This window comes from Rattus norvegicus, chromosome X, assembly GCF_021556685.1.
Source record: "Rattus norvegicus strain SHRSP/BbbUtx chromosome X, alternate assembly SHRSP_T2T, whole genome shotgun sequence".
NCBI lineage: Eukaryota > Metazoa > Chordata > Mammalia > Rodentia > Muridae > Rattus > Rattus norvegicus.
Genome location: NC_141554.1, coordinates 73,757,298 through 73,783,139, shown reverse-complemented (window position 1 = coordinate 73,783,139; position 25,842 = coordinate 73,757,298). Strand labels below are relative to the sequence as shown.

General features: G+C 39.7%; 1 protein-coding gene across 2 annotated transcripts in view; it reads right to left on the bottom strand.

Moving 5' to 3' along the window:
- Kif4a (kinesin family member 4A) overlaps nt 1–25,842 on the bottom strand; it is a 102,443-nt gene that overhangs the window by 48,520 nt on the left and 28,081 nt on the right. For both annotated transcript variants that reach the window (NM_001400930.1, XM_087600908.1), the window contains exons 8-13: nt 16,561–16,677; nt 15,551–15,726; nt 11,415–11,476; nt 3,388–3,520; nt 834–892; nt 623–728 (exon numbers count right to left, since the gene is read on the bottom strand). In NM_001400930.1, the coding sequence (NP_001387859.1) occupies nt 623–728; nt 834–892; nt 3,388–3,520; nt 11,415–11,476; nt 15,551–15,726; nt 16,561–16,677 (653 nt within the window). The remainder of the gene's footprint in view (nt 1–622; nt 729–833; nt 893–3,387; nt 3,521–11,414; nt 11,477–15,550; nt 15,727–16,560; nt 16,678–25,842) is intronic.

The window sequence follows — 25,842 nt, the reverse complement described above, 5'->3', positions numbered from 1 at the left end:
GACTGGAGAGATGGCTCAGTGGCTGAGAGCACTGACTGCTCTTCTAGAGGACCTGGGTTCAATTCCCAGCACCCACATGGTGGCTCACAACTGTCAGTAACTCCAGTTCCAGGGCTTCTGACACCCTCACAACACACATATGCAAGTAAGAGAACAATGAACATAAAATAAAAATAAATTATAACATAAATAAAATAGGACCTCTACCCATAAGTCACATCTATAAGAGTGATTCTTTTGTTTTTTTCTGTAAGATATGGCTAAGTAGTCTAGACCACCCTTAAAGTTGTGATGTTTCTGCCTCTTCAGAGAGAAAGAGAGAGAGAATCATGTTTAATCTCATTAATTTCTGGGATTACAAGATTACAGGTCTGCATCACCAGTTTGCTAGAATACAGAAATATTTATGTACAAATACATACACACACATGTATGTATATATATATATATATATATATATATATATATATTTCCTATACTGTATTAATGTAAGAAACTTAACGTTCAGAGCAATTCAGTATTTCGCCATCTCTTCTTCAAACAGTTCAGTTAGCTATTTCAGCAAAAGTTGACAGAATTAGAAATGTGTATACGCCTCAAGACATAAATAACAATGACTTACAGACAACCGGGCAATCGCTTGTTGTAGGTTGCAAATGATCTCTATGTTTTCTTTTACTTCCTGGTCTTCCAATGTTTCTGCTAGCTTTTGAAGATCCACTTTGCAGCTAAAAAGTCAAGGAAAAGAACACAAGGGTTCATCATACCACAAAAGCCAGAATTATACACCAAGATTATTTAAGTTGCTAACAAATAGCTTGTGGGAAACTTACGCTGCATGCTGTCTGAGTTCTTCTAGCTTGGCATTCATTTTCTCATTTGCTTGCTCAGTCTGCAACAAAGACCCAGGAGAACATTAGTGGCAGGCAGTGCCTGACAGCCTCACCTAATTGTGACCACTCCTCTACCTGTGGATTGAAACTAGGAGAGGGCTCTCTGTTACAATAGAGGATTTAGTGGGCTTTGGTTAAATAGTGGGGAATGTGTTTTTAACATTCAGGAAAATTAGCTCTATAGTTAACATGAGCTACTAAAAATAACAACGAAGCAGCTGGGTTTTATGTTTGCCATGAAACTCAAGCTATGGGGTAGAGTGTGAAGCCTTGATTCCAGGAGGAACTTACAACTTGAGGAGAAGCAATACTTCCTGGCACGTTACTCTCTGCTGTCTCAACTGCCTCCTACACCACACTTAGACTTTTCCATTTATTTTATTTTTATGTATGTGAGTGTTTTCCATGCACGTATGTGTATGCAGGTATGTTCATCATGAGTGTGTAGTATCTGCAGAAACCACAAGAGAGCATCCCTGGGATTAGAGTTATAGATGTTTTGAACCACCATGTGGGTAAGAGGAATCAAACCCAGGACCTCTGCAAGAGCAACAAGTGCTCTTAACTACTGCCGAGCCAACTCTCCAGCCCAGCATTTAGAGAGGTGGTTCTCAACCTGTGGCTTTTAACACCCTTTGGGTTCTAATGACCCTTTCACAGGGGTTGCCTGAGGCCTTCGGAAAACATAGATATTTATATTACAATTCCTAAAAGTAGCAAAATTACAGTTATGAATTGGCAATGAAAACATTTTCTGGTTGGGAGTCACCACAACATGAGAAATTGTATTAAAGGGTCACAGTGATAGGAAGGTTGAGAACCACCAATTTATAGCATTTAAAGCATAAAAGGACCTCACACCAGTTTGAGCTGAGACTTCAAAAATATATATACTGTCTGATATGATAGGCTATTTTTAACAAGAGAAAATAATAAAAAAAGGTAAGGCAAAGGATTATGTTAGTACAAAAAGAAATAGCAGAAGGCATCTATGTTTCAGGAAGAATGATTATTTCCATCACAGAATTTTTAAGAAGCAGAATGCTACAGCAGATTTGAGGAAGACAGTTGTGACAGGATATAAAATAATAAGCTTATCAGGGAGCCACTGTAAGAACCGTATAAAGGTCATATAGGTATGTGACTAGAGTAACAAGTAGTATGCACTGCATCAGCCATGCTCACACACATGCAAAACAGCTACTTGAAAATGCGGCACTGCAATAGAAAACTCTTCGATCCCACTAGCACCTTGCCCTAGTAGAGGACGATATAATGGCCATAGGATTTGGCTATTTCTAAAGAAAACATTCAGTAGCTTTCTGTTCCTTAACTAGAGAGCACACTCATGTGTGAAGTGTTTGCTGGCAGAGGTTCAGTTACATTTTGGTAGAAACTCGCTTCACTTCTTTTTTTTTTTTTTTTCTTCTTTTTTTCAGAGCTGGGGACCGAACCCAGGGCCTAGCGGTTGCTAGGCAAGCGCTCTACCACTGAGCTAAATCCCTAACCCACTCACTTCACTTCTTACAGTAGTTGTACAACCTAAGCCTGAGTTGTGCTTAGGCTGTAGGAAAACTCTAGTTTCAGAGTCGGCACACACTGATCTGAGAGGTTCTAGTCACTCGGACAAGTAGGATTTCAAAGTGCTGTAATCAGTCACGTAGCAAACCACTTATTTGGAAATTAACCATATGGAAAATTAATTCAAATGATTTCCCCAGCTGTTATATTTCACCATGACAGCTGTTAAAATAGGATATGAAATGTGAGAACATTAGAGGAAGGGAGGGAGAGAATTCGAGCTTAATGAAGGAACAGTTACTTGTCATATGTGGACCAGCCCTTTACTACAATTCCTGGGACCAGAAAGTGCTTCAGATTTCAAATGGTTTTCAGATTTGGGAATATTTGCATACGTGTTAAGATGTCTCAAAAATGAGGACCTAAGTCTAAACACAAAATTCATTATGTCTCATACATATTTTAGGTATGTCTGAGAGCGTACGTACTGTATGTTTAAGACAGAGTCCCATGTGGTCCAAGCTGCTTTCTCCAGGCCCTCCCTTCTAAGTGCTGGAGTGACGGGAGTAGCACCACATCTAGTTATGCCGCGCTGGAGACCAAACCCAGGGCCTTCTGCCAGCAAGGCAAGCATTCTACCAACTGAGAGCCCTGTCTCCCTGCTCCAGTTTTCTATGGTATTTTCAGCACAATTTCTTCATCTTCTTTTTACTTCTTTCTTACATGAAGTAAGATGTAGAACATTTCATGATGACTGGGCGAGAGTTAAGGTAACAGAGGGATCTGCTTCTTTCCTTTTGGGGAATTTTATGACATCTATTTTAAAATGGGATTGGTGTAGATTAATTGTGATGATATGTAGGCATTCATTGTTCCGTGCTGTATAAATGTTCTTTATAATATTATGTTAATATTTTACAGATTGGAGCTAATAAACGTTCAAAGTATTGGTGCTTCAATTTTGGGGCCTCACCAAAATGATCCTCTCCAACATCTGGGCTGTCTGACCAGCTGCCTCACTCAGACCACGACTTAATTTTTCATTCTCTTCCACCAGAGACTGATTCTTCTCCATCAGGGACTGGAGGTTTTCTGATGGTTTCACACTAAAACAAAGAAATAAAAGTCTTAGGAAAATACATTTGATGGCCTGATTGCGGTAAAATTACATTACAAAAGACTAGGGAAAGTGTCCAACTCTGATTCATCTTCCCAGTCATACAGTATTTGAATGGATGAATAAGAAAAACACACAAATATTTAATGATTTGGAAGAAGTAACAATTCGGAAACAGATATGGCTGTAATATAATAAGCATGAGTAAGTTTTGTCATGGCTTATAGTTTAGGACCTTTCTATTTATGTAACAGAGTTTAAAAACTACGCATTCTCCCATTCTTCCCACCCTTGATCCCTCACTAAGAGTTAAAGGGGCTGTGGAGATGACTCAGTGGATAAAATGATTGCTCCGATGAGGACATAATTCCCAGCACCCTAGTAAAAAGCAAGGCATAGCTGACTGTGCCTTTAATTCTGGTGCTGAGAGGCAGGGAAAGGAAGACCCCCATCTCACTGACTAGCCACCCTAGCAACCAAAGAATCCCAGGTCCACTCACTAAAATAAGGTTGAGAAGAGCTGGAGAGAGGGCTCAGAAATTAAGTGAAGTTGCTGCCCTTGTAGAGGACAACAGTTTAGACCAGAATCTATTTAAGGCAACTCACAACCAACCACCTTTAAGTCCAGTTCCAGGGAATACAATTCCCTCCTCTGGCTTCCAGGGCACCAGCAATCACGTGCACAAACACAAACACATAATGAAAATAGTAAAATCAAGCTGTAAAAAAAGGTGGAGTGGTTATAGAGGAAGGTATCTGATGTGAACCTCTGGTTTACACACACACACACACACACACACACACACACACACACACACACACACACACAGGAAGTAGTGCTCAGGGAGCAGCTGTTGACAATCTCAGTAAAGCACATAAATGACTTCAGGAACACAGCTTATGTCCTCTCACCCAGTTTTAGAGCTCTATCAATTCTCAGAGATCTTAACTTTCTTAGCTTGCTCTTTATCAAAACATTAATAGCAAGGCCACTGATAAGGTTTCATACCACACTGTTAAAACTTTGCCAAGACTCTTAGGAAAGAATGTTTAATTCGAAGAATAGTTTTAAAACAAATTATTAACATATGCAACATTATTTTGAAGTGCTGTTTTTTCATGCCCTTATCATTAAACTGAAAACTTCCCAGTCACTCACATAAGCCAAGAAGCTTCAAATTAACGATACTTTTAACTCAGTATTTTTTCCTAAAATATTTCTCTAAGTGGAGAAATCATACTTAAATGAATTGTTCATTTTTTTCCAAGAAAATGTTAATATTTATGAGAAGGCTCTTCACTGCAATTTGAAGTTAATGTTGTAATATTTAAAGACTACTAAGATATGTGAACACTTCTATAGCACTGTGTGCTAGGCTTGATAGTAAATGATTTATGTATATTAAACATCCATTCTTACAACAGCCCCATTAAGTAGGTTGCTTTGTGGTTGTCATTTTAAGGTTGAGGAAGCTGGTACGTAAAGATGACAAATGAGCCAGGGTCAGAGACTACAGGATGACGGGAAAGCTGGGACTTCAAGGCAGCAGTCTAGTTTCAGAGGCCATGCCCTAACGACTATGCCAACCTCAATACAGGGCACACAGAGAACACTGGACACACAAGCTCTCCGAGGAGTGAGGAAAAAGGAGTTCTCCCAAGACTGTAAGGAAACCAACGCCGGCTCAGAAAATGGATCAGAACATCTATGTGGTAGGTAAGGGCTTAAAAGCATAAAGCACAAGACAGAATTTTGACCAAGCAAAGCATAGGCAAAAAAGAAAACACACACACACACACACACACACACACACACACACACACACACACACACACCCCAAAAGACCAGTGTTTCCCATTCCTATTTCCTACTTAGTTCCGATGTTAGGAATTCACATTTGCCAGGCAGGTACAAGCAGCCACTTACAGAAGTAAGCAAAAGATTCCAACAACACAGCCCCACAATCCAAGGACAAGAGATGAAAGTTCTCAGGTTTGTCAAATGTACCTTTTGTAGACAGCCTTATGACACATCTAACTATAAATATGTTTTTGAGAAAAGCAGTTTTATGAAAATTGAATAATGAATTGCTTGGCTTATTGTTTCTTATAGTCTTTAAAAAAGTCACTACATGTATCTGTCTACTTACCCACCCACCTACATATTTGTGTATCGTGAGGGGACACACATATATATGGAGGTCACAGGAGAACGTACAAGGGTAGGTTGTTTTCATCCACCTTCGGGTTCCAGGGAGCAAACTGAGGTGGTCAAACTTGGTAACAACAGCCTTTACCAGCTGAGCTGTCTCAATAGCCTGACTCCATTACTTTTAAAGTTGATGTTCTCTTTCATGTTCATGTACGTGTGTGTGTGTGTACGCACATGCACGTGTGCTACATTTCAGGGAATTAGGGAAAGGGAGCTGAGATAAGGTCTTGCTATTTGCAGTATTGGTAGCCCTTGAACTTAGGATTCTCCTGCTTCTGTCTACAGGTATGTACCACCGCATCTGGACTCAAATGATCTGTTTTACAGTATATTCTACAGAAGGCTAGGATGCTTTCTGTTAGTCTCATTTTCAATAGAGTTGTCATAAATGTATCAGGCTTCTGCTAAGTGGAAATAAAAAGAAGTTAATTGCTTTAAAGTGAGTGTAACCCAATCACAGAAAGACATACATGGTATGCACTCATTGATAAGTGGCTATTAGCCCAAATGCTTGAATTACCCTAGATCCCTAGAACAAACGAAACTCAAGACGGATGATCAAAATGTGAATGCTTCACTCCTTCTTTAAATGAGGAAAAAGAATACCCTTGGCAGGGAAGGGAGAGGCAAAGATTAAAACAGAGACTGAAGGAACACCCATTCAGAGCCTGTCCCACATTTGGCCCATACATATACAGCCACCCAATTGGACTAGATGGATGAAGCAAAGAAGTGCAGACCGACAGGAGCCGGATGTAGATCGCTCCTGAGAGACACAGCCAGAATACAGCAAATACAGAGGCGAATGCCAGCAGCAAACCACTGAACTGAGAATAGGTCCCCTATTGAAGGAATCAGAGAAAGAACTGGAAGAGCTTGAAGGGGCTCGAGACCCCAAAAGTACAACAATGCCAAGCAACCAGAGCTTCCAGGGACTAAGCCACTACCTAAAGACTATACATGGACTGACCCTGGACTCTGACCCCATAGGTAGCAATGAATATCCTAGTAAGAGCACCAGTGGAAGGGGAAGCCCTGGGTCCTGCTAAGACTGAACCCCCAGTGAACTAGTCTATGGGGGGAGGGCGGCAATGGTGGGAGGGTTGGGAGGGGAACACCCATAAGGAAGGGGAGGGGGGAGGGGGATGTTTGCCCGGAAACCGGGAAAGGGAATAACACTCGAAATGTATATAAGAAATACTCAAGTTAATAAAAAAAAAAAAAAAAGTGAGTGTAATAAGGACAGGCCTCTAAGGAGTCCTCCAATAAAAACTAGCTTTCTATACTTTATCTAAAGCCTTAAAATTTTATTGGGAAACCCAGACTATAATGACCAAAGAAGAGAAATTTGTAGTAGTTTCAGGAAGATGAAATTATAGCAACTTAATGTTTTATTCCTCGCTCTTTTTTAATGTGCCATAACAGAAAATACATCGTTTTTTATTTTTTATTTATTTATTTATTTTTTCAGAGCTGGGGACCGAACTCAGGGTCTTGTGATACATCGTTTTTTAAAGTGAAAAGAGTACTTCATTAAAAAAAGGTATTTAAAAGCCCACATCATATAAAAAACAAACTACAAACAGAAAATTGAACTGCAAAACATGAGTACTATATGAAAAATGATTAAGATATTTTACTTTTTATGTGTACGCCTGCCTGTGTGTATGGGAATCTGAATGGAGGTGCCTACGCAGGCCAGAAGAGGGCATTGGCTTCTCTAGAGTTGCAGGTGCTTGTAAGCTGCTCAGTGGGGGCGCCAGTCTGAGAGAGCAGTATCTGTGAGCCATCTCTTCTGCCCCAGTGTCGCTTTTAACAAAATCTCAAACATTCAATTTTACCAATAAAGATGCAGGAGCCACATGTTAGGGTGAAAGCAAACAAACAAAACCCCACAACATATAACAAAATAAAAGCCTAGATAAATTAGAGAAAAAATTGGTAACACATACCACAAAGAGTATGTAATATAATATGCAAAGATTAAAAAAAGTGGATCCAGATTAGGGTTTGCTATCATTTAAGAAGTATTAAAATAAGTGTTAGTGAGAATATGAAGACACTTGAAGCTTTGTCTACTGCTGGTAAGAAGGTAGAAATGATATATTGCCTATCAACTATATGGTAGTTTAGTCACACAATTAAAAGTAAAATTAGGGGCTGGAGAGATGGCTCAGTGGTTAATAAGAGCATTGACTGCTCATCCAGAGGTCCTGAGTTCAATTCCCAGCAACCACATGGCGGCTCACAACCATCTGTAATGGGATCTGATGCCCTCTTCTGGTGTGTGTCTGAAGACAGCTACAGTGTACTTATATATAATAAATAAATAAATAAATAAATCTTTTTTAAAAAAGTAAGATTAACACATGATTTAGCTAGTCTAATCCTAGGTCCATATTCAGGGGAATGGAGAGCAAGGGTATACACAGACACTGTACGCTCGTGTAGAGCAGTACATTCACAATGCTCAACACGTGAAAACAACCCAGTTTCTGCCAACAGGTGAATGGATGGATAAAATTCTGTATGTAAGAGTGGAATATTCTTCAGTCTGAAACATTGCCTCTGATCTAGCTGGGTGACAAGTACTCTCTGGCCAGGAGGCACTGCTGTTTGAGCTTATCAGTTGTCAGAAGGACAGGAAAGGGACCAGTGTTAAGTGGATTGGAAGTGGATGAGCCAACTGTCTCAGTAAGTGAAACTATAGTTGAGACTTCCCTTCCTCCCTAGGCTGGATCAAGGCTTGGAGATTGGGAAGAAAGCTAGTAAACTTTACTCCTGCTAATAAACTGCAGGAAAGCCATACTGGCATCTGTTTCTTGTCTAAATTTTTCTGTCCTGGGTGGGATCTGAGAGTGGACTTTGAGGCTAATGGGAACATGGAGTTCTATGTGCCTTTATTGTGACAATTTGTTGTTGGGGTCTTCTTATTCTCTGAGACAGGCTCTAGAGTAGTGTCTGAGGGTAGGCCTGGAGGTTCAGCACTTTCTACTTTGGGGAGAGGCGAGGTCACGTTTGCAGGTGAACTATGCTGTTGACCTACACCCCTGGTGGCGTACTACTGTGACAGGCACAAAAATGTGGAATTTATGTCTCCCTGATTTTCTATCCGATGCCATGTCACTGAGCTGTACAGTATCCCCTATATTCTATTCCCTGTGAGGTTATAATGGAGCAGCGCTCCTCAGAAACATCTTAAAATGCTAGAAAAGCTGGATTTCTATCTCCTGGTTTCTTCTTCCTCTCTTAGAAACCATCAGTCCTGGGAGTTCTCTATGTGACTATGTGCAAACTTGGGAGAGGAAGTAACATGGTCAAAATGACACTGTTTCCTATATTCTCATATCCATGCAGATTTGGACACAAGGTTTCACTATGTAGCCCTGGCTGGCCTAGAACTCACAGAGCTCTGCCTGCCTACATCTCCCAAGTGCCAGGATTAAAGTCCTGCTGTGTCTGAACTTCACACGGATTTTGGTTTTCAGTTTCATGGAATATGCCAGGAAACTTGGGCTTATACTTTATGGAGTTTCATTAACATGCTTTTGTTTGTGGATAGTTGTTAGTTGAAAAAACGGAAGTCTAGAGCTTTCTATGTGCAATATTGCTGACATCACTAAGCACATTTTGTCAGTTCATTAGTTAATGAACATTTGGGCTGATTCTACTTTTTAGCTATTTTCAATAGTAGCACTATGAGCACAGCTGTGAGATCCTGCTTTCAAGTCCTATGGATATATTCCCAGAAGTGAAATTGCTGGATTGTACAATAGGCCATTTTTAAATTTGTTTTTTGAAATCTCCACATTTTTCCATAGTGGCAACACCAGTTTACAATTCACCAATAGTATGACAAGGGCTTCATCACATTCCTCACATCCATCCCAACACTCTGTGTGTGTGTGTGTGTGTGTGTGTGTGTGTGTGTGTGTGTGTGTGTGTTAAGTGTCATCCTAAAATGTATGAAATAACATCCCATTAGGATTTTCATTTGCATTTCTCTGTTCTGATTTTGCATAAAAATCTGACTCTTAGAGCCATTAAAGTATTTTACATACCCAAATAAAAAAGCAATTACAATCAAGATGTAGGAAAACCCCAAATGAAATTCAAACAAAGGTTACTTTAAGTCAATATAATGAAAAACGCCACATAAATGTTGAGACCCAGCTAACGAAACTGTTTCTCACTATCATAGGAATTGGTGTTTCTGTTCTAACTAGTTTTGTGTCAAATTGACACAAGCTAGAGTTATCTGAGAGGCGGGAACCTCAGTTGGGAAAATTCGTTTGTAAGACTGGGCTGTAGGTAAGCCTGTAGGGTATTTTCCGTATTGATCAATGTAGAAGGGCCCAGCCCAGTGTAGGTGCTGCAATTCCTGGGCTGGTGGCCCTGAGTTCTATAAGAAAGCAGGCTGAGCAAGCCATGAGGAGCAAGCAAGCCAGTAAGCAACACCCCTCCATGGTCTCTGCATCAGCTCCTTTCTTCAGGTTCCTGTCCTATAGAGTTCATATCCTGACTTCCTTCAATCATGGACTACAGTGTAGAATTTTATATAAAGCAAATAAACTCCTTCCCAAATTGCTTTTGTTATAATGTTTTAGTTAGTAACCCTAACTAAGTTTCTAACACTGCTTTATGTATATATCAAAATGGAATACATAGACACACAGATTGCAAATAAAATGAGTTGGGGTTTCTTACTGATGGGGAAAGAAATAATAAATGTCTTTTCTGTGGCATGCTACCTAAGCTCCCTTCTTCCTTACTGACTGATCCCAGTGAAGGGCTGAAGACAGTATTCTCTGTTGGGCTCAAGATGTACTATAAATCTGTTACTAAGAACATATGTAGCTCAATGGAATTGGAAGAAATAGGTGGAGTTGAGAAGGAAAGGTGAGTTTATTCACATATTTAGCTTTTTTGCACTTAAAAATCACTTAGGCATATTTAGGGCACAATTAAATTAAAGATGTAAAAGATACAATAAATCCCATTGGAATAAAATCAAGAATTATCAGTAGGAAACTGTGTTTTTTACATATAAAAATGTAACTGAGTGAATGTGTAGGTTATTACATACAGGAATTTCTGAGTTCCACCCACCAACAAGGCCCAGTGGCAATGACACCTTAGCAACAGTGAGCAGAGTTAGAGAACCACCCAGATCGTGGTTTCTAAACACCATTTTCCAATGCAAGAAACCAAAGCTCCTCGGAGAAATGGTTAATTTCAGATTGGGTGCAAGGAGAAACATTCGTAACATCTTGTGAAAATCCTCACACCCTTGAGGAGTTGTTAAAGAAATGTGAAGTGGCTCTGTATAGAGAAGGAAAGAAACTAAATGATAATGTTGGACGTCAACCTAAGAATAAAAGAAATATTCGTGCATCTATGCATATAACTAAACAGTCAAATAAGCAGATGGCAGAGAGAGCTCTTCTTCACAGGAACATTCTAATTAATACCTTTCTGAGTCTAGAACCCATACTCTTTCCATGGCACTGGGTTACTTGAAGGATAACTAAGTCCTAAAAAATCAGCAAGTCAGCAACATCACTTCCTCGACATCAAGTGGCCTGAGAAAGCATAGGTTATCAGAGGAAAACAGTCACCAGGCAAAACAGCCGGTAAAAGAATACAGCTTTAAAGTTAATCCATGACTTACTTTATATTCCCAGGCAAGGTGCCTCCATGGGCTTGTAGCAACAAGACCTGCAGCTGTTGGACCTGAGAGAACCAATGAAAATAATCAGCTAGTTATCAATCAAAATCAGCTACTTATCAGCGGGCATGGTGCATACTTGTACAGAGGATTAAAAACTTTGAGGCCAATCCTAGCTTCACAGTGAGTTCCTGAACTCTAAGCCAGACCAGAATACATAGACTGTCAACATCAACTGGCAAAATGTTACTCATCTCTTTGTAAAGAAGTCACTACAATTAACAATAGGGCAATTTTACTTGATGCCTCTGAAACCTTAAGTAGATCTTAAACACTACAGAGTTAATGAGTCAGTGATAAAAAGATAAGCATTCCATGAACAACTGCTATGTAGAAGATGATGAGCCGTGTCTTTGATCTAAGTATCATAATGAGTTGTCATTAAGTACCCACTTTTAAAAACTGGGATATGCAGTGTAACAAAATTATAATATGGCCTCTACTCTTAAGTGTGCATGTAGTTGAAGAATAACCTTCTTCATTTTAGAAACAGAGAAGGAAATAATGGAAGACCGTTAACGCATTGTCAGGCATAGGTAAGTGCCCTAGAGCTTATGTGGAAACATCCTCTAGTCCCTTCTGTAACAAAAAGGGAGCTACTCTGCCTCCTCAGGCTGGTCTCTGTGTTTATGCTTTGGAGCCTCACTCTTTACTGCTGCTTCAACCTCTCCTTCCATCATATCCTTCCTAGTATAATACATTCACCATTGCTCCCATTGCTAAAGCCTGAGGAAAATATTCACACCAGTAGTCTTTATTTCCTTTTATTCGTTTCTCATTAGCCTATTTCAATATGATGCTTTCCCAGATTATTATAATATAGGTATTTTCCAGTGTTCATTCTACTTATTGACTGGTAGCATTTGGCTTACCGGATACTATACTTTCTAATTTTCCTTCAATGTTTCTGATTGCTGTCTCTTGGTTCCTCTTTGTCTCACTTATCCCATGCATGGCCAAGTCTCTTGAAGATCATTGTCATCTATACTAACTATTTACTTATAGTCTCAATCTTTATCCACTCTTTAAATTACCACATACAAATGTGTGCCTTCTAACTTTATCTTAATGCTTATCTTTCTTAATTTTAAACCTTATAATTGACCTGATTTTCCATTTCATTGCCTACTATCCTCACATCCAGTCCTCTGCCAGTAATTCCAGGTCAGTGAAAATTAGTCTTATGTGCCCAAACCTGGGGGCCATACCCTCATTCCCTTATTTGCTGATTACCTTTCCCTATCACTACTTCTATCATCCTAAGTTCAAGTTCCCAGTACCTTTCACTTGGACTATGGTGCCTTCTTCAATGGGATCCACACATTCTTGCCCCATTTTAATCCGCTTCATTCAGTTGCCAAGCTTTCTTTCAGCAACATCAACTCTCAGTGTTACTACCTACCTTAAAATAAATTTCTACACAGTTCACATATCCTCGATGAGATCTCAGATTTCCTTTAGCCCCATACTGTAATAGTCTTTCCTTGCTTTCTACACAGTAGCTATAATGGTACCCTTTTCAGCTCTTCGAATATAACAATAAAACACTAGGAAGCAGGTATATCGTTTCCATATGTACTCAGGGAAATGGAGGCACAAAGACCTTTTACAAAGCACACTATAAGATACAGAGCTTGGGCTTGAACCTGGGTAACCTGGCTACAGTGCCAATGCTCCTGATAAGTTACTCTGCTATGAATGCTTTCTTCTCCCTAGAGCCCTTCCTTACTTCCTACATCAAGCCCTCAGATCTCAGTTCAAACACTGCTATCAGGGAAAGCTTTCAGGCTAGTTGTATAACAGAAGACCCTACTATGTACTCAGAGTATACTATACCAAACTATCCCAGTTTATAATGACACATCATTATCTGATTGTCTTAATATTGTCTCTCATGCCAGACAATAAACTCCATGAAGGCAGGAACTTTGTTTTGCTCAACAAGATGTCTTAGTATAGTTTCTGTTCCATAATCATTAAATATTTACTGTTGGGATGAATAAACAAGTGAAGAGGAAGTGACCAGAAGATCCAGCAGGCAGATAATGAATATTATTCTCTACAGAGACCCTGAAGAAGAAACAGGGGGGGAGAGATTAACTATATAGTTATCGTCGCTGTGGAGGAAGGATGGAGAAGTACTGAACAGTTGGGAAATACAGTTCCAAGTGGAAACTAAGTCCTTTATTCTCTAGCATGCAGGAAAACTTCATGCTTTTAAACCTGCATCATTAGGGTCGTGTATAGAGATGTGTATAGAGATGTTTATAGAGATCTTAGCACTAGAGAGGTAGAGGCAGGCTGATGTCTGTGAATCTGAAGCTAGCTTAGTCTCCGTAGTGAATCCATGCCAGCCAGGGGTACATAGTAAGGCTCTGTCTCAAAACAAAACACAAAAACAAAGAAACAAAAACCTTAGATCAACACATGAACATGGTGGTGTTCACCTCTAATCCCAGCAATAAGGAGACAGAGGCAGGAGGATCTTCAACAACATAAATAGTTCAAGGCCAGCCTGTGCTGCATGCATCTATCTGAAAAACACCAAACCAAACCAAACCAAACCAAACCAAACCAAACCAAACCAAACCAAGTAAGCAAGCAGAAACCCTCCAAACTTCCCACATCAATACAACTCTGCTTTCTTGGTTCCTATCCCAAGGACAGTGAGCTGCTCACGAGTCCTATTTATACTGCCACACACTTACATGGAGTTGGCTATCTTTCCATTTCAGTTGAGTGATTTTAAGCTATGTGTGGTCTCTTCGAGCCCTTTCCCTATCCTCACACCCAATTACATGCAATTAGAAGATGATCTGCCCTTAGTCCCTGTTCTCTGCTTCAGTCTCTTCTGTCAGTTCTTTTAGTTATTCAAGGCTCTCCCATATTTAAAATAAAACCCGTATTTCTTTATCCTTGATTATCTGGACCATTGCTTTTTCTCATTTTGCCTCCTTGAACAAAATGCCATTTACATATTTACTGTTCTATTTTCCATCTCATGACTGGCTCTTAGCACTACCCTGACCTCACAGTAGTACCAACAGCTTCCTTGTAGATTTAAAAAGAAATCAATGGATACTTTCCAACTTAATACTTCTTTGTAAATTTATACGTATGTCAACAGTCCTTGAAATGTTCTTTCCTTGACTTTGGTGACATTATTAGTTTATTTCCTGTCTATGCTTATCTGCTTCTCCTTTCCCATTCTTTAAGTGCTGGTGCTCTTGAGTTGTGGGTTTGGTCCTCTAGCAAATATTTTGAGTCCTCTTCCTGTACTCATGTGCTCACTAAGTTCAGATACCATTTAACTGCTGCTGCTCTTAAAGCTGCCTCTTCATCCTTCCTCCAAGACACTCTACATCAAGCCCATGCAGCCACCTAGATTTGTGGTCTTTCTACTCACATTTCCCCAATGGCCCAAACTAAATATATCATTTCCGTTTTAATGTGTGACTCTGGGTTTCCATTTGCATTCTTTGGTGAATATGAAATTTATTCAGCAATCTAAGTAAGAAACTTGAAGATCAAACTCGGCTACCCCTACTAGACCTTCTTCTCCTACATTAACTCTGCAACTAAGCGAACCCCATTAACTCTCCTTTCCTCTTGCTCCTTGTCTTCTAATGTGTTACCTTTACTCCATCTTTATTGCTACTGTTTTTAATTCAGGCCATAGTTCTCACCAGGTTAATACAAAGCCTGGCTTATTCACTTCTCTTTAGTCATGGCCACGTCTCATGTGTTCTCTGTACAAGTACATAGAAAACAGATTTCCCTCAACCACACTTCATCGTGTTATTCTCTTACTTAAAATCTGTAGTTCTCAGTACTTTCCAACTCCAAGATCTTTAAGAGAACATATTAAGGAACGTCAGGGTTTGGCTCCTGCAAAGGTTTCTTGCTTCATCTTCTACACTTTACTCTTTTATCAGTAAAATCCCCAATGGCATCCCCACTCTTTTAAGTGGATAGCAAATATAGTATTCGGATTTATTTTAAAAGTATAAATAGAACAAAGAAATGGACGCTCTATCATTCCATTCTCATACTTACAACTTTCCTATAAAACCTTATACCTGTTGTTTAAGGTGATTTAGTTCAGCTGCCTGGGGATCAATATTAATAATAGGTTTGTTCTTGATTTTTCTTGCTCTGTCAGCATAGCGAAGGGTATTTAATGTTTCCTCTAGGTTGGAATCAGCAGGACTCACACAGGCGATCATAAGAGTATGGCTATTGCCTCCTAGAGAATCTGCAAAAGAAAGCACAATGAAAGCAAATGAAATTAAACAAGCAGGATGCAAGCAAAGGCTGCTATTTGGACCGATTAAATTCAAAGATGAAAGAAAAATTTGTAGTGATACTTTTGATTTAGTCTTGATTTTATTTTTCAGGACTATTTGGCTTTACTTTTTAAAACAATTCTAAGTATTGTTTGAGAATTTCATATATGCATACAATATATTTTGATAGTATTCACCCTACTCCTCCCAGAGCCACCCTCTATCTCCTCCTAATTTCATCTTTTCTTTTCTTTTTTTATAGTCCACTGATTACAATTTGTGCTGCACATAAACTTGTGAGTGCGGGGCCATTTTTAAAATTTGCTTCAATATAAAAATACTAAAATTTCGGCTAAGTAAAATGATATATATTTTAGAATCCTAGTTGAAATATCACTATACTCAAGAGAAACTATGAGTCTATCAGTTAATCTGGTTTAAAACAACCAGGCCTGGCCCAGATAAGTTAGGCGTGTCTACTGAGATTAAATATTCCTAGGATGCCTCCTCTATGTAGGTTCTAACACTCCAAAGAATTCTTCTTAGCATATTGTCAATTAAAGACACAGTAACTAAGTTCCCTTTCAGGTGCAAAGTCCAAAGTACTGATTTCTTGGCTCTCGAAGCCATCTGTGAAGACATTTCCCCATTATCTGTCACCTGATTGTCAATAGCTATTTCACCTGTTTATCAACTTGCAGTGACTGTGACAGCCCATTAGCCTGTTGCCTTTTTCACCTTTGTTTTGTCAACACTCTCACTCCAAGCTCCTCTTTCTTATTTTAGAGGCATTTCAGGCTTACCTTGAAGCAGTCGAGTCAGCTTGGAATCTCTGTAGGGCACAAAGTTACCCTTTTTGTCATCTCCAAGAGCACTAATTACATTTCCCAAGCACAGAAGGCCTCGATTGATATTAATACCTAATAGCAGGAAACAAAATTCAAAAACTTGTTTTGGAAAACATCTAGCAAATATCTAGATTTTTGCCTGAGAAAGGAAAAAACAAAGACCTCATCGAAATATTGCTGTCAATACTAAGGTAATACCTTAATTCTATTCATTTTGCTGAGAGTGGTGCTTAAGTAAAGTTCAAAGGACAAAGGTCCAAATGTTAGGTTTATGCAAGTGAGTCCATTGCACTTATCCTTTCTCATAAAAACCAAGCTTAAATGTTTTTGTCTTCTTCAAACTTCCTTTTGAGATTTGATCTCCAAACATTGTTAAGAGGTAGGAGAGTGACTCAGCAGTGGAATGCACCTTTAATCCTCGTCTACACAGCAAGATCCAGCAGAGCCAGGCCTACATAGACTTAGCTCCAAAAAACAAAGAGATGAGAGGGGGGGGGGAGGGGGGAGGGAGGGAGGGAGGAAAGGAAGAAGAGAGAGAGGAAAAGAAAAGAACAAGAAAAGAGAAAAGACAAAACAAAACACAAAAAGAGATTGAGGGTATAGTGCGATAGGCCACACTGTCACTCATGGATGGGACACAACTAGCTAGATCCCTTTGGGTTTTTTGCCAGTGTGAGAGCACAGAGAAGACAACTGCATCAAACACCAATTCTGATGGTGATATCACTTTGGAGTTCCTAGATTTCGGAGTATGAAACCAATTCCCACTGTTTGGATTACCTGACCTGAGGTGCTGTGTGAAGGAAGTGCAGACGCACTGAGAACTTACAGCATTACTGTCAGCTCTACTCTGTACATACTCAGCCATGCTTTGGGTTCCTTACAACCCGAAACTAATATTTACACGATCCTATTAGAGCTTAGATAGAAAATGTTCTCAACGGCTGCATGTTGAAGGCTTCATCCACAGTTGGTAGTGCCACTGAGAGCTGACTAGATCACAAAAGCCACTGATGAGTTCTCTTAGTTGAATGTACTATTAGAAAACATTGTATCTGGAGGAAGAAGACCCCTGGAAGCATTGCTTTGAAGAGTGTATCTTGACCTTCCCTGTTCTGTTGACTGTTTTCCAGAGACAAGGCAAACAGGTTTCTTCCATTAGTCTCCTCCATAATGATATTCCACCTCAGCACAGACCCAGTGAAGGGCTACAAGACACTGGACAGAATCCTTGAAACATTGAGCCAAAAGATAGCTTTCTTCTTCCAAGCCAGCTTTCTCAGATTCCCTGTTTATAATGAGGTAAAGCTTGAAACTCCCAGCTGACTGCACTTTCATGGACCTTATTTTCTCCCTTCTTGTGACTATCAATTTGACATTGTCTCATATCTCAAGATTAGCTTCTGGGGGGGGCATTAAACTGCCTATTTGAACATAATCATTTCAGTTTTGTGTTCCCAAGGACTCAGTGCACCTGCAACCTGCCATTCTCACAACAGGCTTATTTTTCTCTCCTGTTTCTCACACATGCTAGGAAAGTGTCTTTCTTACCCAACCCTTCCTACCATAGAATGGTGTGTGTCTGTCTGTGTGTGTGTGTGTGTGTGTGTGTGTGTGTGTGTGTGTGTGTGTGTTGTGTTTCTGCCTGAAGAAATAATATAACCAAATGGGATAACTCCATTACAACAATGCTATTGGCCTTAGTAGAACCTGTGGTCAATTGATGCTCTTGCCTATCTAAACTTAACTCGTATGGCAGCTATTCTAAACATTCATTATGTTCAATATTACAAAGCTACATTCACTCTCTACTAGTAGACTTCATCAAAAAACGTCATGGAGACAATGCTAACACAGAAGGTCCCTAAGCTTTCTCCTCTCTACCTTACCTTTCTCCTCTCGCTCTTTACTTGGCTGTAACTTATTCCTTTGTCTTTCCACCCATCATTATCGAGGCTCTGTCCTTAGTCCCAGATGCTTTTATGTATTTTCCCATTCATAGACCTTCATTTCATTTTTCCCACTAATTCCCTCTTTTCAATCTATATATACACGTTTAAATGCCCCTCATCTACATAAAAACAGCATTCCTAAGCAGTTGGCAGAGCACTTTACTTCACGCAGGAAGCACCTGCTGACATGTATCAGGTCTGCTTGCAGAACAGGTCCCAAGCCCCAGATTCGATCTCTGCTTTCCATTTAATTTTGTCATTAAGACATTAAAGTGAAGCCTGTGGTGCTAACACACACTTGGGAGACAGAGGCAAGGGAATCTTTGAGTTTCAGAACAGGCAGAACTATACAGAAAAAAACCCTGTCTTAAAAAAAATGAAACAAGAAGACATTAAAATGGTAAGTTCTTGGCAAAGGTGGTCCAAAGTTAAGAGCACTGTTGCTCTTGCAGGACCTGGGTTTGGTTCTCAGCACCCACACTGTGACTCACAATTGTCTGTAACTCCAGTTCCATGGGATCGGACACTCTCTTCTGGTCTGCACGAACACCAGTCATATGCATGTTCATATACATACATGCAGACAAAACAGTCAAACACATAAACTAAATAAATCTCTTTAAATTTGCAGGTTAAGGATGGTTTAAAAAAAAACTGCCCAGATCAAAGTATGTGCTGAGAAGTTCTTTTAAAACTCTGTAAGATGGGGTTGGGGATTTAGCTCAGTGGTAGAGCGCTTGCCTAGCAAGCGCAAGGCCCTGGGTTCAGTCCCCAGCTCCAAAAAAAAAGAAAAGAAAAAAAAAAAACTCTGTAAGACTAAAACCAGACTAAGCAACAAGAAAGTTGAGACTATTATCCAGTACCACTGAGTGTTTATTCATTATGGCAAAAAAAATAATAAAGAAGTGTTTAACATTAAAAACAGAAATACAACTTCAAAGCTACCACAGAAGCACATTACAATAGGCATTGCTGCTGAACAAGAACGGTACCTTTGTGGGAGGGGAAAACCTGTATAGGAGGGAAAGGAAGTGGTTCTATACACAGTCATTCTCTACTAGGCCATCTTGTTTGTTACTGGACAGTTGGCAATATCTGGAGATAGCTATTGTCACAAGTTGGTGTGAGAGTTGTGCATGTACTTCTTGCGTCTAAGAACACTAAGAATGCTATTACGAATCCTACAATATACGAGACACACCTCCAAAGTTATTTAAATTGTCAATAGTATCATAGCCGAGAAATCCTGATTAACAGGAAAGAAAAACTATGTATGGATATAAGGTAGGTAGACTGCCTGAATAAGTTTTGGGGAAAAACTGAAGTTTTAAGTAATAGTATATATTATGGTGTTCACCAGTCAAGAAGGAATGGAATATAATCTGTTGCCAAAATAGATTTTAAAACTTACATAGGGAATTGGGATGTAGCTCGGTTAGTAGACTGCCTGTCTGGCAGGCACTGCAGGAAGCCCTGGATTCTACACTCAGAGCTGCATAAATCCTCATGGTGGTACTACCTGTATTCTTAGCAAGTAACCTTTGGGTATATAACAAGTTCAAAGCCAGCCTGATATATGTATAGTTTTAAAACAATAACAACAACACCACCACCAACAACAACACTAACAACACAAGCAAAAAACCTTACAGAGGTAACCACTCAAAAGAGAGAAAGTGAGAAGAGTCAGTCCCTGATGGCCCCAGTCACTTAGCAACATATTTCAACTTTTCCTTTGTCCATAAAACAGGAGCAATACTTTCCTTAAATCATGGAACTATGATAAGAAACAAAATGGCATCTGTTGAGAGCCAGGCACAAGTAATTCTTGTTAAATGGGTGGAGAACCTTAGATAATCTAGGTATTTGCTAAGTCAGATGAGACTGAAATCCTTTATCTACTCTGATGACAATTACTTCACCTTCAAGAAGGAATCATGACTGAAAATGGTTGCTTTTGCTTTTAAGTTACTAGAGAAGGAACAACTACTGAAATGATAGAAATCTGGATTCAGGAGATCAAAGAAAACATGGCAGGAACCTCAGTAAAAGGAGAGGTTGATCTCTCAAGTTCACAGCCTAGCTGGCCTAGTTGAATCACTGAGCTTCAGGTTTCAGGAGAGACTGTGTTGAAAAGCAAGCGAGCAAAGAGGATAATCGAGGGACACACCCAATGTCCATCACAGGCCTCACACATACCCGCCCATGTGTACCCATTCTCCATTCATAATTTTCTTTATTACTCATTTTATTCATTTGCATTCCAAATGTTGTCCCCCTTCCCGGTTCCCCTCCACAAACCCCCTATCCCATTCTCCTTCCCTCTGCTTCTATGAAGGGTGCTCCCCTCCCACCCATTCCCACCTACACTTGGGGGGTTGGTGTCCAGCCTGGGCAGGACCAAGGGCCTCTCCTCTCACTGGTGCCCAACAAGGCCATCCTCTGCTACATATGCAGCTGGAACCATGGGTCTGTGTATACTCTTTGGATAGTGATTTAGTCCCTGGGAGCTCTAGGGATTTTTTAAAAAAATATTTGTTTGGAGCTAGAGAGATGGCTCAAAGGTTTGGAGCACATTCTGCTCTTAGAGGATCCAAGTTCAGTCCCCAGCACTCTAGTAAGGAAGCTCACAGATTCCTGTACCTTCAAGCTTCAGAGGAACTGAAGACTTCCTTTAGTCTCTGTGGAAACCTGTACACATACCCAAAGACATACAAGTATACACATGAGTTTTAAAAAGTAATTTATTTTTACTTTAAAAATGCTCTACTATGTTCATAGCTCCTTTATTCATAATAACCCCAAACTAGAAGTAACTCAGATGTCCCATGAATGGATACAGAAAATGAGGTTCATTTACACAATGGAATATTACTCAGCTATTAAAGAGCAAGGTCATCACGAATTCTGCCAGCAAATGGATGGAACTAGGAAATATCGTCCTAAGTCAGGAAACACAGATTCAAAAGGACATGCATGGTATGTACTCACTGACAAGTAGATATTAGCAGTAAAATACAGGATATCCACGCTACACACCACAGACCCAAATAAGCTAAACAAGAAGGCAGGCCCAAGCAAGGATGCTGGGATTTTACTTAGAAGGGGGAATAAAATAGTCATAGGAGGCAGAAGGAGGGAGGGAACTGGGTGGGAGAAGGGATAGGGAGGGGAAATGAGGGTGGGGCATTCAGGATCAGGTATGGGGAGAAACAGGAAAGAGGGGTAAGGGTCAGGAGAATGAATACAACTGACAGGGGTGGGAGAGGGGAGAATCTCTAGGAAGTACAAGAGACCTGGGATAGGAGATGCTCTCGGAAGTTAATGTTGGTAACCTTAGCTGATTGGGTGCCCAGGTGGATAGAGGTGGTAGAACAGATTTAAAATACAGTTAAAGGACAAGTAGTCATTCATCTTCAGATGGGACAAGAACAGGTACCACAAACGAAGTGGCATTTGAAGAAGTTGACCTAGCTGTGGTATTTGGTTGCTATTTTCAGATGTACAGGGCGGTGGTATAAGCTTGGCAGAGACAACGGACAGAATGGAAATGGGTGCATCTCCACAATACTGCTAAGGAAGAGCTAACGTAACAGTGGGTGGTGGGCACTCATTCCCAATTGGGGAGATCATACTGAGGGCAATAATTAATTTAATGGAATAGCAAGAAGAAAAAGGCATCATATGAGATAAAAAAGAACGACGATAGTAAAAATTTACAAATCAAGAAAATTTTTAAGGGGGGGGGGTCAGTTATAGCATTAAAACAATTCCTAATGACTATTACCCATAGATCGGCATCTCTTTCAACCCTCACCAGAAGTTTCTTCTTGCAGTAGATGGTGATTAATACAGAGCTCCAACTGTCAACATGCAGAGAATAAGAGTCTGTGAAATGCTCAGCCCAAATGAGCATCTATGTCACAGCCCTCCCCGCTTAGGGATCTATGAGAATGAGGATGGGGACAAGGGGATGGAAAGCCAGTAAGAGCCACAGATGGTGGATGACATTAAGGAAAAAAGGGAAGATGCACACATCAACTCACAGCCCTTGTGAAAGTATGAACAAGACCTGTGTGAGCTCAGTGTAGACAAAAATCTCAGCATGGACAGGAGGTGAGTACAAAGTCCTACCCATGCCTGGGAATCGGTTCAAGACACTGGTATAGGCAATGACTTTCCGGATAGAACTTCAAATGCACAGGAAACAAAAGGAAAAATGAACAAAAGAGATTATAACAAACCAAAAACCTTTGCAAGGGGAACAATCAAAAAAGTAAAAAGACAAACTATAAAATGGAGGACAATCTTCCCTAACATTTCATCTGACAGAGGATTAATATCCAGAATAAAGAACTCAAAACCTTTAACAAAAACATACACAATCACATAAAAAATATATAAATGATTTAAATAGTTACTTCTCGAATTATAAGTAATCAATAAATATGAAAAATATATTCAGTATATTTAGCTACCAGGGACATGCAAATCAAGGTTATATTGATATTATCTCACTGTATACAAACAAATGCGGGCAAGGATTCTGAGAGGAAGGAAAGCCTATGTACTGCTTGTGGAAATGTAAATGAGTATGGCCATCCTAGAGAAGAGCATGCACACTAGCTAAACTGAAGATACATTACCTACACTGTCTAGCTCTCCCAAATGTGAGAATAAAATCAAAGGAACAAAGTAAAAACACCAAAAGGTTACCCATGTGCACTCACATTTATTGTTGCCCTAACCAAGAGAAATAACTTAGCAATCAGCCTAAATGCCCAACAGATGAATAAAGTATATTTGGTACAGACACACACAGTCAAATATTATTTAGCAATAAAGAATGAAGACTTGTCTTTTGATGTAAAGTGGACACAAATGGAGAACATTATTTTAAATGAAGTCAGACATAGAAAGATATAATGTGGGCTGGAGAGATGGCTCAGTGGTTAAGAGCACCGACTGCTCTTCCAGAGGTTCTGAGTTCAATTCCCAGCAACCACATGGTGGCTCACAGCCATCTGTAATGAGATCTGATGCCCTCTTCTTGTGTGTCCGAAGTCAGCTACGGTGTACTTATATAAAATAAATAAATCTTAAAAAAAAGAAAGATATAATGTGTGCTCTTTCATATAGAAGTTAGAATTTTGATTCAAATAAAGACTAGTGATTAAACTATATTGGAAAGAGTTGGAAATATAGATAAACAGGTTGGATTTCATTGGTACAAGATATATGCATATATGGAAATATGATACTGAATTCTATTAACACACAATTTAAATATTAAATATTAATATTTTTAATATTAAAATATTAAAAATGAAGACTTCAGGCTGGAGAGATGGCTCAGTAGTTAGCTGAGAGCACAGGCTGTTCTTGCAAAGGTCCTGAGTTTAATCCCCAGCAACCACAGGGTGGCTCACAACCATAGATCTATAATGTGATCTGGTGCCCTCTTGTTAAATAATCCAAGATAGACTAGAGCTTGCTGTGTAGCCCTATTGTACTTAACAAGACTATTGCAAAAAACAAAACAAAACAAACAAACAACGAACAACAACAACAACAACAACAAAAAAAAAAAAACCCAAAAAACGGCAGCAGCAACAACATTAAAAAAAAAAACCCAAGGGTTACTTTAGTGGTATAGCACTTGTCACGCATGTACAAGGCTCTAAATTCATACCCCAGCATCACATAAGATCACCTAGGAATAAAACAAAAGATATAGAAAATCTCTACAAGGAAAATACTGAAAAGTACTGAAGCCACAAATAAGGATGGGAATAATATGTAGATGTAATACTCTTAATTTAAATTTTGTAGGTAAGGATACTTTGCCTGTATATGATACAGTGCCTGAGGAGGCCAGAAGACAGTGTCATATACCCTAGTATTGGTGTTATGGATGGTTGTGAGCTGCCGTGTGGGCACTGGGAATCAAACCCGGTTCTTCTGAAAGAGCAGTCAGTGCACTTAACTGAGTCATCTCTCTAGCCCATGTACATAAAGTTAGATTTAATAGTTATTAATTTATTTAAATGTTTTATTTGTGTGCATGGTATTTGTATCTGGTCCACCTAGGCACATGTGTGAGGCTGTTAGGTGTCTCCCTCTATGCTTTCCACCTTATTTTTGAGAAAGGGTGTCTCCCCGAAACTGAAACTAGATTGGTTAGACTGGATGGACGGCTAGCAGCTGGGATCCTATCTTCTAAGCCTCTCAACCCTGGGATTATAGATAAACGCTGCTGTGCCTGGTTTTAACACAGAAACTCAGGCCCTCACGCTGATGCTGCGAGAACTTTACACCCTGAGCCGTCTCCCCAGGTTTACCTACTGAATTATTTTCGAGGCAAAATAGCTCCATTGCCCAGGATGACCTCAAACTCCTAGACCCATGTGATCCTTCAGCTTTAGCCTTCCAACTGTTGAAGGACCTGGCACCAACACAATCATAGTGTTTATATCATAGAACGCCCAGAAACAGATCGAGGCATATTTGGACACTTGATATATACATGTCATATATATATAAAAGAAGTGGCTGCTTCTCAATGAGAAAATATTTTTTAAATAGTGCTAGGACAAATGGATATTTATTTATATGGAAAAACTAGAACTATCTATCGTATGATGTACAAAAACATTTTAGGTGGGTAAGAGACTTAACTGTGAAATTTTCACTAATAATATAGAATGTCTTCAAGACATTCGAGAGCTGAATTTCTTAATTACAGTAGAAACAACATATACACGAAGGAAGGAAGGGAAGGGTAAGAACGTAGCTTGCCCATGTGTGAGGCCTTGGCTTCATCCCTAGAACGAGTGTGGAGAGAAGACGCATGCACACCATACAGGACTGGAAGAATTTCAATGAATGTAATTATACGAGTAACATATAAAGGACCATTCTTTTAAAATACTGGAAGAAAGGCTGAGTGTGGTGACTCATGCCACTCTTAGGAGACTGAGGCAGGAAGACTGCTGTGAGTTTAAGATGAGTAGCCAATAAAATTATGAGAGGATAATGAATCTCCTAGCCATCAGGAATGACTATTAAAACCACAATGAAATGTAATTTCATCCCTATTCAACTGGCAAAAACTGGAAGTTCTGACATGGGGGCTGGAGAGACGGCTCAGCGGTTAAGAGCACTGGCTGCTCTTCCACAGCTCCTGAGTTCAACTCCCGGTGACCACATGGTGGATCACACCTGTCTAAAAATGAGACCGGATGCCCTCTTCTGGCACACAGGTGTGCATGCAGACAAGAGCACT